This window comes from Mobula birostris, chromosome 32, assembly GCF_030028105.1.
Source record: "Mobula birostris isolate sMobBir1 chromosome 32, sMobBir1.hap1, whole genome shotgun sequence".
Classification (NCBI taxonomy): Eukaryota; Metazoa; Chordata; class Chondrichthyes; order Myliobatiformes; family Myliobatidae; genus Mobula; species Mobula birostris.
In genome coordinates this window covers 19,252,583-19,266,327 of record NC_092401.1, presented here as the reverse complement: position 1 = coordinate 19,266,327, position 13,745 = coordinate 19,252,583, and the positions used below count along the sequence as shown (strand labels likewise).

Here is a 13,745-nt window from a genome sequence, read left to right as displayed (position 1 = left end):
AATAAACGCTAGAGATCCTGCAGATGCTGGAAGAACTCAACAGGTCAGTCAGCATCAATGGAGAGGGATAAAGAGCTGATTCCTGGTATGGTGAAATCTGGGGGGAGGGAGGGAGTTGATGAGGAAGAATAAAATGGATGCTTGAAGGTCAGCACGAACTCGATGGGATGAAAGGTGGTTTCCCTGCTGTGTGTGTCTATAACTCAGTTACAAGTGTATGAACTTCATGAACAAAGTGAGCAAAAAGAGGACCTTGATGCCCCTCAAGTTCCCTGATAGAGCTCCCACTGATGCCTGCCTTCATCTTGATCTGAAGCCCGTGTTGGGACAGAGTGCTTCCTTTTCCCTTGCTGCTCTTAAATAGACAGTCATCACACCAGGTGCGAAAAGGGGAAGATGATTTCTTTTCACTCTAATTCGGGATAATTTGGGCTCTGAACCTTTGATTAGAACTGATAAAAATGTACATGAGAGGAGGAAGCTTAAAATATTCAGGGTACAAAGCAAACATTCAGAAGAGATTATTTTTAAACAACAACTTTCAAAGTCTTGTTTTTAATGCAACTGTGTGGTGACAAGCAGAAATTATAGTTGGCAACGACAGCCAAACAGATTTGGAGGGGACAGTGCTGACATTTTGTTATTTGTAACCAGTGATTACTGTAATTAAAAATAATGAGAGAAGACAGTGCACAGGAAACTACTGAAGCAGCATTAACTGCGTTCACAGCAAATGAAGCATGAGTGGATTATTGCCGAAACAAAATGTCCAGGGATTGTAGATAACATGGGAGACGTCATGATTTCAAGCCTCATAAGAAGTGATGATATTGAACAAACTACTAGCCCTAGGGCAGTGTTGCTCAAATTCTGGGGGAGTTCAAAGGAAAGAAGATACAAGACTTTCAATCCAGATAGAAATTTCAAGAGTGTGTGGGCTGCACTAGTATTCATTAGGTAGGTCTGAACTCCCAGGACCTGTGTGGTATCACAAAATTTTAATTTGTGTTGTTTTTTCTCTCTTCTTTTGGAAATAATGACAAGCAAAAAAAACTGGTGGATTGTTACAAAATACCATCCCACAAAAACAGGACCAGATGCATTTGTTCTGGCACTCTGAGACGGTAGCAGTTCAAAGGGCTGAACGCTCTCTTTCTGTGCTGTTACAGTACTCTGATCCAGTTCATGAATTGTGAATGAGATTTTCTTGGTTGCCCTACCTAAATATTTCTCTTCAAAAAAATGTCAATTAAAATAGAAATATTATGATCAAATAATGCTGAGACATTGCTGCTGTGGAATCGATGCGCAAAATGACTGCCATGTATTCTACCTCTGTATTTCATTTGGAAATGGATATAAAGGATTTAGGGGCAAACTAAGGTTAGGAAAGTTGCTAAAAATTGCAAGCTCTTCTGTAGAAATAGGTGTACATTCCAGAAACTGAAGAGTAACCCAACATCTGCCCTTGGGACCTGTGTTTGAGCCCGACCTTCCCCTTACTCATGCCTATAAAGACATTGTACGCACTATGCTTAAGCATCCTTTCCCCATTTCCTGTTTGCCATAAAACCTGTGGACAGCAGACAAGGGACTGCAGATGCTGGAGGATCTCAATGTGTCAACCAGCATCTACGGGCTGGGGGCGGGGGGGATAGACAGGTGCTGTCGAAGTTTCAGGTTGAAAACCTTCATCGGGGCCTATTGCAGGGTTTTGACCCAAAACATCGACGGTTGCTCTCCCCACGCGATTCTGCCCGAACCACTGAGTTCTTCCCCGAGCAGATTGTTTGTCGGGAGCCTTGCCCTTCCTTCGCCTACCAATCACCTCGTAACTCAAAGGAACAACGTTTGGGACCGATCCATTTCCCATGCCATTCTGGCACCAAACAGAGTGGCTTTATTCTGCTGAACTGTGTGGGAGCTTTAGTTGTTGTTCATCCATCTTAAACTGTCTGAGTTTAATCAGGGCAGCGTGACTAGTGAACTGCATCATTATTCCTACGCTCCCAGATGGGTAAAAATGTCCCAAATTTCAGCTTCCTGTTTCTTTCATTTGAGCTAAAGTTTATTTTCATTCAAAAATATACAGCTAAATGCAACGTCATTCCTCTGGGCATAAGGTGTATATATAGACACCTATATAGACAACAGACATAGTTACAATCCAGCACAAAATGATATTAGCACAAGCCCCTGAGTGGCATAGCCTGGTGATTGACAGGTTGACATAAAGTGTGAGGCGCATGATTCTATAAGACATTATAATGTTACCGGCATTTTTATAATAAAACAAGCAGTCGTATGAATGTGTGAAACAGCAGCAATAAAAGATGACAAGTGACCAGTGCAGGATGAGAGTGTGCCTGTGAGTTGGGGAGTGGGTGGGGGTGCGACGGGGCATTCTGACAGGGAGTACGTTTGTGCCGGCTGGCAGCAGGGTGTCCAAAAGTCTAACAGCCTGGGGGAAGAAGCTGTTGGTCGGCCTGGCAGTTCTGGTTCTCGTGCTGTGAACCTTCAGCCTGATGGCAGGAGGTCAGAGAAGTTGTGGGAAGGATTGTAGGGGTCTTCCATCCCATTAGGTTCAGGAGGGAGAAAGTATTCCGTTGGGAAGGGCCCAACAGTGACAGTGTGGTTTCTTCTACTAATGTGGCCAACAAATCAGATGTTGGTGTTCTTGACATCTGATTGCTACTTGACGAATTTTCAGCATGTAACGTGGACTGTTTGTTTGAATTACAGACGCTTGCTGCTCAGTGGATACAAGCGGCAAGATGAATATCTCACTAGACACCGCGTCCTGGAACAGATGTGGGTCCTTAAGCTCAAAGTGAGTGCACTTAAAAAGAGAAATGGCTTCAAACGGAACTTGTGAACGAGTTGGCTGAGGTGGATTTAATGAGTTTCTCTTGTGTTGATTAAGGTGAAGAATGTTAACCAGGGGAATGAGCCCCTTCCATTGCACAGAACGCCACTACAAAGTAAACCCAGGTCGAGAGCAGTAGGATTAATTTCAGAACATTTTCAACTTGGGCAACTGTCCAATTCATCAACTGTCAGATTCTGTGTGGCATGCATTTTTTAATTAAAAGCTTCTGCCCTTTTATACACCGGACTTTCACATAGTAAATCTTACTGCAAAACATTAGATCATATTTAGAATCATAGAATAATGAAGAACCGGGACCAAGTGACAGAACTTTAATTCATTCTTGAAAGGGTGCAACACTAATTTATGAGCCTGAAAAGGCCAAGCACGGGCTGTACCAATTAAGCTTCTGTTCCCTTCAATGTGAAGTAATTTAGGACTCATACTTAAAATGATCAAAGGGTCAAATAAGATAGAAAGTGAAAAACTATTTCTTATGAGGTAGACCCCAGATCATGATGGTATGTTGTAAGGTCCAGGGGGCAGTCCAGAAGCACATCTTCACAGGAGTAGCAGTCAAAATCCAGAACTCTTCTCGCAAACATCTGCTGAGGTGGAGTGTAAACTGAAAATTTCAGGATGTTGATGTTCGGGCACATAAAGGATGTAAAGGAAACTAAACCAGGGCACATGAAGGGAGCTAGGATGGAGATCCAGGCACAATCTCACTGAACGGTGGAACTGCTTGGAAATGGACAGATCCAGCTCCTGTTCTTGTGCTGAAAGCAAGAATGAATGTCAGCATTCCAGCTTACTATTTTTTTCTACTAATTCTGCTCCTGAAGCCATGAATACTTCATGTTTACAAGTGTCTATGCATTCTGGTACTTTGCCCTAAATTCCAAGTGATACAGTACAGAACCAGGAGGCTCAGCCCACTGAGCCTGCACCGACTACAAGGTGCTCATTTACACTAATCTGACATTAATCCCATTTCTTTTAATTCTCCCTGCATTAACCTCAATTTTCCAAGATTGAATCATTCATCTACACACCACAGGCAATTTAAAGGGCTAATTAATGTATATTATGGCCTCAACTCTTCTGCACCAGTTCTCCATATTCCTCGATCTTTCAGAGTTTTCTACCGTTACCTTAGATATATCTAATGATCTGGCCTCTACGTCCCTCAGGGAAGAGAATTCCAGAGAATCACTCTCAGAGAAGAAATTTTTATGTACCTCTGCTTTATGACCCCATTATTTTGTATCTATGACCCCGTGGTTGTCAGTCTCCCAACAGTGAAAACATCTCAACGTCATGTCAATGAGGGGTGATTAGAAGATTTTGCATGTTTGAATGAGGTCATCTAAACGCTAATGAATACGAACCCAAACTGTCCAGTGCCTCTTAATAGGACAACCCTCTCATCCCCTGAATTAGCCTGAGGAATCTCGTTTGGACTGCCTCCAGTGCTTCAATATTCCTTTGAAGGTTAATAGAATGAAAATTCAATATTCCAGATGAGGCTTCACTACCACCTTGTACAACTTTAATTAAATCCCACTATTCTTACACTCCAACCCCTGCACAATAAAGGCCAGCATGCAATTTGTCTTCCTAACTAAGTTCTGGACATTTTGTGGTTCATGCAAAAGAGCACCTAGATCACACTCTACTCTACTCATTTGCAGTCTCCATTCAGAATGCCTGTACTAAAGTGTATGACCTCACTTCCACACATTAAGGTCCATTTACCGGGTTTTTCCAAATCTGACAATGATCCCCCCCGCCCCGTCCCATATTAAAATGGACCTCTCATATTCTAATGAGGAACTCTTGCAGAATATTTATTTACTGCACTGCACTTTCTCTGTAGTTGCTACACAATAATTTGCTTTCAATAGGCTTCAATAGTTACATTTCATGTCAGAGAAATATATACAATAATCATCCTGAAATTCTTTTTCTTTGCATACATCCATGAAAACAGAGGAATGCCCCAAAGAATGAATGACAGTTAAATGTTAGAGCCCCAAAGCCCTTCCAACTCCCCCCTCCCATGCACAAGCAGCAGCAAAGCAACGGCCCTCCCTCCCCCCCCCCCAGGAAAAAAGCATCTGCACCCTCCACCGAGCACTGAAACATGCAGCAAAGCATCAATAAAGACACAGACTTGCAGTACCCCAAAGACTACTCGATCACCCGGTAATTCGACATACCGGGTCTCTCTCTCTCTCTCTCTCTCTCTCCCTCTAATAAGGGAAAAAGAGATGTTCCCGTTTCACAGCGAGGGGAGAAACATAACAAACAACTCGGGGGTTTATGATATTAAAAGTCCGTTGCGTCGCTTTTTCTGAGCTCTAGGCCAGACAGAGAGTCAGCCCCAAAAAGGCTCAGGTCTCTGGACACACAACCCACGGCAGCTAACCCGCTGCTCCCAACGTTCCGTGTTCTCCTACAACACCTCAGTCAGGGGCACGGGCCTTCAATCAGCCCATCTCCGGAGCCAAGAAAATCCAGCACCCTGAAGGTGCACTAGTCTTCCAGGCCGCGTCCTTGGGGTACCAAAAAGTGGCCGGTCGTGAAGCCCTGAAAGCTGGTACCATTCCCACAAAGAACCGAAGTCAGAGTGTAACTCCAGATCGGGGTCTTCAAAAGAACCCTGAAAAGGGGTGAAAAAAGAGATATCAAAGATAGAAATAGAGCTGTTACCGAAGAGGCAAGCAAAGGAGTTGCCATTTAGCGCCGTCATCACTTTGCTGCGTCTCTCGATCCATTTTCTTTTACTACTGAATGATGTACAGTACTTCTAAATGGCATGGTCTGTCTGGGCGGCTCGATTAGCTGAATTTAAAGTGACAGCTGGCAAAGAATCGATGTTTCTCGATTAACACTCTGGGACTCTAGATTGATGGTCCAGAGGCACCACATCCATTGTGCCAATGGGAAAGTTTCAGGTGAGGTTGCTCTATCAGGATAAAACCATCTCCATTAAGTCAGAGCAGAAATTGGTGGGTGGGGCACTGTCATTAATGTCAGGGCACATGACAAACTGCTGTTAGCGGGCCGGGTAGTTGCTTCACTATGTTACTGGATCTTCCTTCTCTCTAGATGCGAGCAGTTCTTCAAGCAGCTGTCGTGTTTCTACCACTGCTCCCCGGACACCACAGTTTGGGCAAATCCGCCTCTTTCCAGTCACCTTCTGAACGTACCTCTCTGCCACGGCTTCTGTGGCCAATGGTAAGTAGATCAAGGCTCGTGAAGCTTTTCAGAGACAGAGAAGTTGAGTCCATCACCAATATCTTATGACCGGAATTTCAACGTTTATGAGAACCGATCAGAGACCAGGTGGACTTTCACAATGGTCCTCAGCCTGATATCTCACTATCCCTGCACATGTTGCAGCACAGACGGGGTCCAGTCAGTCAGTGCTGGCTCTTTGAAAGAATGATTTAATTGCCCATTTCCATCCTGTCCTGTCACTGCAATCTCACCAACTTCCACTGACATGTGTCATGAAATTTGTCCTTTTGCAGCAGCAGTACAGTGCAATACATGAATTACTGTAAGTTACAATAAGAAAAATATATAGAAGTAAGTAGTGCAAAAAGAATACTGAGTTAGTCTTCATGGACCATTCAGAAGTCTGATGGCAGTAATGAGAAGAGGGCATATTGGGGGTGGTGGAGGTCCTTAATGATGAATGCAGCCGTTGGGAGGTCATGCCTTTGGAAGATGTGCTTAATTGTGGGGATGATGATGATCATTTAATGATATCCATCTAATTACCTCTTCAAAGTTACTGCTGAAGATTCTCTTGCTGCTCCTTCAGGTGACGCATTCCAGATTATTGTAATTTTTGCATTTTCACTTATTTCATTTTTGCCAGTTGGCTTAAAATTCACCGATGGGTGAAGTAAAGCCCATCTTGACCAATGTGCTTCCAAAAGTCAAGAGGCTTTCCAACACAAAATCTAAAGGCCATTTGGGAAAGGTTCAGCAGGGTAGATGGATCTGAGCTACCCACTTGTGTCCAGGATGGGCAAATAAATTCATTGACCAGAGAGCATCCACCAGAAAAAGCACTCTTGTAAAATCAGACTCACTAGATCACACCTGAGTCACTGGCCAGTACTTGTGATATTGTTTAACTCGTTTTAAAATAATTTTGCAGGAATGTCACTCATGGTAAGGCTACAGTGAATGGGCAAGGACATGATAGGTGGAATATCGTTGAAAAATGTAAGGTCATCCATTTTGATTGAAAAAGTGAAAATCCAGAGATTGAAAGGCATTAGTGTTTCGAGGGACCTGTTTTCTTTGTATACTGTGACGACAGACCAAATTATCAGAAGATTGATGCCAATAAGAGAACAATGGGGGAACATTCAGAAATGTTAATGAGAGACGAGAGGGATTAACGAAAAGGAGAGACAGTTCCGAGTATTGTCAGAGACCGATGGCTTTGAACTCTGAACTGTTTGAAGTTTGATGGACAGGCGATACCCCAGCAGGGGGATAAAAAGGGACAGGTTCGCTAAGGCAACAGACACACGAAACCATGAGGTAACGAGACCCTGGAAGCGGTGTGCCCCCACAAGTTGGTGGGAGTTTTGGAGGTCTGGTCGCGGGACCAGTCATAGACGCACAGGGTGGAAATATATGGTCGGGCGGGAACCTTGTGTGTGTGTCCGCCCTTGCCTGGGTGCCGGGTTCACCGCAGAAGAACGATCGTATCTGGAATGGAGGGGTCACAGTCGGTGACCTCAGAAGACATTACAAAGGGCTCGCCCGAAAGCTAACTGCGAGGAATATCGAAGGTCTGTTTGGAATCTGTTTTGAATGTTCATTCGCTTTCGCCCTCTCTTTTCTCCCCGCCCCAACGGCACAACAGCAATTACTGCGAACTGAACTGAACTCAATTGAACTGCACTTTGCGTCACTTGAAACTGATCATTTACCCCTAGACTGTGATAGAGCTTGATTGATCCTATTATCCTAGTTCTGTGTACATGTGTGTTTTATCATTGCTAAACTGTTGCATTTATATCCTTTTGATTAGAGTACTGTGTTACTTATTTCTTTAATAAAACTTTCTTAGTTCCAGTAATCCAGACTCCAATTAACTGGTCCATTTCTGCTGGTTTGGCAACCCAGTTACGTGGTACGTAACAATACCTATCACTGAAACTTAATATGCAGGTAGCGCAAACCCAGCATTATGTTGGCCTTTATTACAAGAAGATTTGAGTACAAGAATAGTGATAGCTTTTCTAAACATATAGGGCATTAGCAAGACCACATGCAGAATTTTGTGTACAGTTCAGATCTCCCTACTAAAGCAGTTGTCCTCTCCTCCTCCAGGTACAAAGCTTGCAAGAATGATCTGACCTGCACTAGGAACTGGAATTCTGGCTTATGGTCATCAAATGCCACTGAGACCAACTGTACCTCAGAATGTATTCCTTTTAGTAAGGTAGGAATGATAGAATTCCTGGAAGTGCATCAACCATTATCATTAATACACTTTGTCTGTTTGGCTCCATTAGTGGGATTGAACCCTGCTGTATGCCTCACTACATCATCTTGTCATCCTGTACAAAGCTGCATTGTCAGAGCAGGCAGCTCACCTGATGCACCATCCAATATTGCATCTGCAACCAAAGACAACAAATCAAAGGTTGCCTATCTTCTTATGTGTTCTGGGTTTTCACAAGATGGCCTCCATAGTGGCAAAGACAAACTATGTAGTTCATTGAGGAAGCAACAGTTAGCAAAACTTTTCATTGCTTTCTGCACTGGGAAAGGCTTGTCATGTGGGAATCTTGATGCTGCATGAGTTAATGACTATACTTTTCTATACAGATAAATTTGAAAGTATTTGATGTATTGGGTATTTAAGGATAGCAGACTATTAATTCAGAGACATAAATTCAAGCCCCTCCAGATAGATGTTTAATTTAAATTGTGTTAATAAAAAAAACTAGTAAGTATTTCTGAGGTCATAATTCGACAAGACCATCATTAAAACCCATTTGATTTTCTATTCTCCTTTGAGGGGTAAATCTGCCACTTTCCCTCACTCTGGTCTGGGTGTTATTCCACATACACTGAAGGGGCCAAAATGCCCCACAAGCAATCCTGTTAAGCAACAAAATTTAACTGCAGCTGTATTTTACAAACCATTGGCTAGGCTGCACTTGGGAAAATTGAGTGAAGTCCTGGTTGCCACAAAAATAGAAAGAATGTGATTACACTGGAGGGGGTGCAGAGGAGATGAGCCAGGATGATGTCTGGGTTGGAGGACTTTAGTTATGGGAACAAAAGGGGGCTGAGGCGTGACTTGATGGAATCATGTATAAATATGTTTTGCATAGGCAGGATAGATAGTCAAGTAAGTTTTCCAATGTAAGAGTGTGAAGAACAAGATGACTTTTAGGTTTAAGGTATCAGGAAGGCGTTTTAAGAGGAATCTGAGGTGTTTTTTTTAATAACAGAAAGTGGTTGATATTTAGAAAGCGCGGTGAATGCAAATAGAAGTAGATACTACATTTAAGATTCAAGTTTATTTTATCATGTGTACATCAAAACATACAGTGGAATGTGTCGGTTGTGTTAACAACCCTAAGAGCGGTTTAAGCAGACAGAGATAGGCAGGGGATAGAAGAGTACCTCTCTAATGTGGGCAGATAGGATTTGTGTATCTGGACAAAAAAATATTCTTGTGCACACGGTCAGTCCAGAGGCCCCTTTCTGCGCTGTTGAACTTAATGACTTATCAGTGGCATGCTGGTAAAAAGAAAAGTGAACCACTGTAATAAGCACAAGAGATTCTGCAGATGCTGGAAATCCAGAGTAACACACACAAGATGCTGGAGGAACTCAGCAGGTCAGGCAGCGAGTATGGAGAGGAATAAATAGTCGACCCTTCAGGCTGAGACCTTTCATCATCTTCATTTTGTGTGTGTTACTCTGAACAAGTTTAATGATTCACCATCGAGGAAATGGTTAACACCAAGCCTGTTGAGGGTTCTTTCAGGTAACTGAGGAGCTAAAGGATCACAAGTTGACTCTGCTCTTGTGAGCATGGAGTTCATGCCATGGAAAGACCAAACGGATAGGGAGAAGTGAAAAGCAGTGCCTACATCGTTCATTCACATGCCCTTGAGCTTCAACACAACAATTTTGAAATTCCGATTCATCTGCAAAGACATGTCAAATCACATTATCTACTGAGAGAGTAAGAGAGGAAATTTACCCACTGGTAAATTTCACCTTCTAAATATTCATTGCTGCTTTATCTGTACACGATGCTATTTAAAAAGCAACAATGCAGTAGATGTGGGATGTCTGAAATACTCGGCAGGTAAGTTGGCGTCCACGGAGGAATTTTCATGTTTGTGATCAGGACTGGGAAAGGTTGAGGTAACAGTGAAGAGGAAAGCAGCATCACAGAGAGCAAAAGGGAGTATCTGCGATAAGATGAAGGACAGAACAGTGAAAAGTGGTAATTTTTCATCACTTAATCTCATTGCTGTCCACCCTAACACATGCCTTCTCTTTGTTGTATCCTGCCTTGACTACCCAAAAAAATTCTTTCCTCCATTTTTCCTCAATCATCAAACTGAAATGTTAACTCTGAGTCTCTTTCCACAGATTGCTGCCCATCCTGCTAAGTTTTTCCAGTATTCCTAGGGACACCAACATGCCAAAGTCAAAATTCTTAGAGAAAAATGTTCCCTCACCTCTGCCTTAAATGTGCCCCCTTATTTTTAAACAATAACCTCCTGTGTATAGATGTTCATTCTCCATTTTAATTAGTAAAGACTCTTCAGGATGTTAAATGTTTCCATCCTAACCCCACACTTCTAATCTCCAGTAGATACAAAGCTAGCCTGTTCAACCCTTTTTCATAGGACGACCTGCCCACTCCATGAAAAGTCCAATAAACCTTTCATGAACTTTATCCAAAGCATTTGGAGACCAATACTCTACGCAGTTATTTACGTGATGTCACCACATGGCCTATGTAACTGAATGATACCATCTTCATTTTTGTACTTAGTTCCTCAAGAAATCCATGATAACATGTTGCTAGTTTTCTGCTTCTTAATACTATTAATTATGCAAATCATTTATCAGGTTGCTTAGATTCCTCCGCATCTCAGAGTTCTGCAATTGTGATTCCTGTCTACTTCCTATTATGTCTGATCACACTCTCTCTCTCGCACTGTCTCTCTCTCTCACATTCTGTCTTTCTCTCTCTCTCTCACACACTCTTTCTCTCACTATGTGTGTGGGTGTGTGTCTCTCTCACTGTGTCCGTGTGTCTCTGTCTCGCTCTGTCTCTCTGTCTGTCTCGCTCTCTCTCTAATTTTCTTCTGCCCTCATGATTATAACATGTCAAGAATAATGAGATAGCAGAAATAATATTTTTATGTAGGGCTTTTCACATTCTTTCAGAACCTATTAGGCACTTTATAACTGATAAATTATTCTGAAGTACAGTGCTCATTTTTGTGATAATGTACTGGCATTGAATCTACATACAACACACACAAAACGCTGGGGAACTTAGCAAGTCAGGCAGGATTGCTGGAGGGAGATAAATGGTTTATTCTTCTCCATTGCTGCAGTTTGAGTTGCTGAGTTCCTCAGCATCGCGCGTGTGTATGTGTTGTTCAAGATTTCGTGCATCTGCAGAATCTCATGTGTTAATATTTCTAGGACACCTGGCAGAACCCACCTGCATTAGAGTAATAGAACATTAAAACACAGAAGTAGGCCCTTCGGCCATCTACTCTGTGCTGAAAATGCAGTGAAATGTGCTACTGGTGTTTTTAACCAGCACAGTCTGAGGATGTGCCAGGGGCAGCCTATTAGTGTCGCCATGTTTCCAGCACGAGTGTAGCTTGCCCACAACTCACTAACCCTAACCCGGACTTGGGATGTGGGAGAAACTGGAGCACGCAGGGGAAACCCACGCTTTCAGAGTATTTTCATAAGTATCTTTCTCATCCATTACAAAGAGGAGAAAGTATCTAGCTTTAATCCTCATCTGAAAACTAATGGGACACTGCTCTGACATTGCACTAGTGAGTAAGTCTAGATTAGTAACGCTCAAGTCCTTGGAATGGAATTTAAAGTGCCAAAGACACTTCTAATGCAGAAAGTTAAGAGGACCATGATACCTGAAATATCATGGATATGATCCTGTTTTCCTAATTCAGATCGTTTAATGATTTCATTTCACCTTTGCCATTAGATTCCCATTTTGCAGTGTCATTAAATCCTAACCTTCGCTTCAAATAAGATCGATGGAGCATAATCAGAACTTCTGAAAGAATTGGATAGATTCTTGAGGGGAAATAATGGGCAGAGCTTTGGGGAAAGGGTGGGAGGGAATGAGACTGGACAGATGGCTCAGCTGGGAACTATCACAGAGTTGATGGGCAAACTGGTCCCCTTCTGTACCATTACAATTCTACAGTATGATTCTACTATAGTAAAGGATATTGATTTTAAGTTATAGGTAGATTAATCAATCTACTGGAGAACTCGGTAATTCACAGTCCAACCTTTGGGATATCTATGGTTAGGCATCAAATGACATTTCCCTTGGTCCTCTGCCACTCACCATTGCCCTTATTTCTGCGTTCTCCATCATCTTCCTGGGACTCTGGCACCCGCGATGCCCGCCACCCTCGCTGGGACCCTGGCACCCGCAATGCCCGCCAGCCTTGCTGGGACCCTGGTGCCCATGATGCCCGCCACCCTCGCTGGGACCCTGGCTCACGCATTTCCTTTAATCTCTCTTGGTTACATCGGCTGGTTTTCCTCTAAACCTACTGGATTTTCTGGAGCGTTACTGCAGACTGCTTAAACTGAGTTGGAATGGTATCCAACAGTCCAGTAAATCTGCAAGTCCAGCGTCACCAAGGATCTCCATGTGCTATACAGAGTTCTGCTGTGCTCTGTGCTAGAAAACCCCTCGTTTGTCGTCATTATCTGATACAGCAGAAGCAGCCTTTTGTGTACCCTCGATACCCGATGCTTGAAATGGAACAGCAGCAGAGGGCGATTTGAGTCACTTACGGGGCTAAGGCTCCAGTAAGCACATACCCCATGGGTACGTACCATCCCAGTTAAGCTAAGTTTTGTCAGAAGTCAGTTTACATGTACCTTCATCTGCCACATTGTAACATGTTCCTCTTGATCCCTTTTCATTTGGTTTGTTCGGTAGAACCATTCCCCCACCTGTGAGCTGAAAGGGAGCCAGAATCAGACTTGTTATTACTGACATGTTGTGAAATTTATTGTTTGGTGACTCAGACATAAAAATTGCTACCAGGTAGAAGGAAAGGTGGAACAGGTAAAAGAGGAAAAGCAATGATGAGTTCAAGAGCCATTCAGAAATCTAGCAGAGGGAAAGAAGCACTTGAGTGCAAGTCCGCAGGCTCCTGTAGCTCCTCACTGATGAGAAAGGGCTGAGCCCCCTTCCAGGATGTGAGTATATGACCTTGTTTGAGTTGTCAACACAGAACAGGCGATTGCTGCTATTACCATTTAGAGCTTGGTCTATCTCAGGGGCCATACAAGTTCCCATGGAATGATTCGCAACAGAATGGGGGTATTCTCCCAGTGGCCTGATAAACATTTTCCCCTTGAATGCTCTTACAAAACAATTTAATTTACCATTCATCTCTCTTCCCTTGCAGCATAAATTGGCCACCGTACTTGCTCACTTGACGACACTGACAACATTCCAAAGTAATTCATTTGCTCTGAAGGACATTGGGGGCAGGCTGAGGCCATCCAAGTCCTTTCTTTTAAATAAATAGCAAAGTTGCTGCCAGCAAGCTGAGTTCAGAGA

At 43.0% G+C, this 13,745-nt stretch overlaps 1 protein-coding gene across 1 annotated transcript in view; it reads left to right on the top strand.

Annotated features, from left to right (window-relative positions):
* Positions 1 to 13,745, top strand: part of rtbdn (retbindin) — a 78,158-nt gene that overhangs the window by 43,477 nt on the left and 20,936 nt on the right. The window contains exons 3-5 of the mRNA XM_072248119.1: positions 2,743 to 2,830; positions 5,984 to 6,112; positions 8,237 to 8,348. Coding sequence (XP_072104220.1) covers positions 2,743 to 2,830; positions 5,984 to 6,112; positions 8,237 to 8,348 — 329 coding nt within the window. The remainder of the gene's footprint in view (positions 1 to 2,742; positions 2,831 to 5,983; positions 6,113 to 8,236; positions 8,349 to 13,745) is intronic.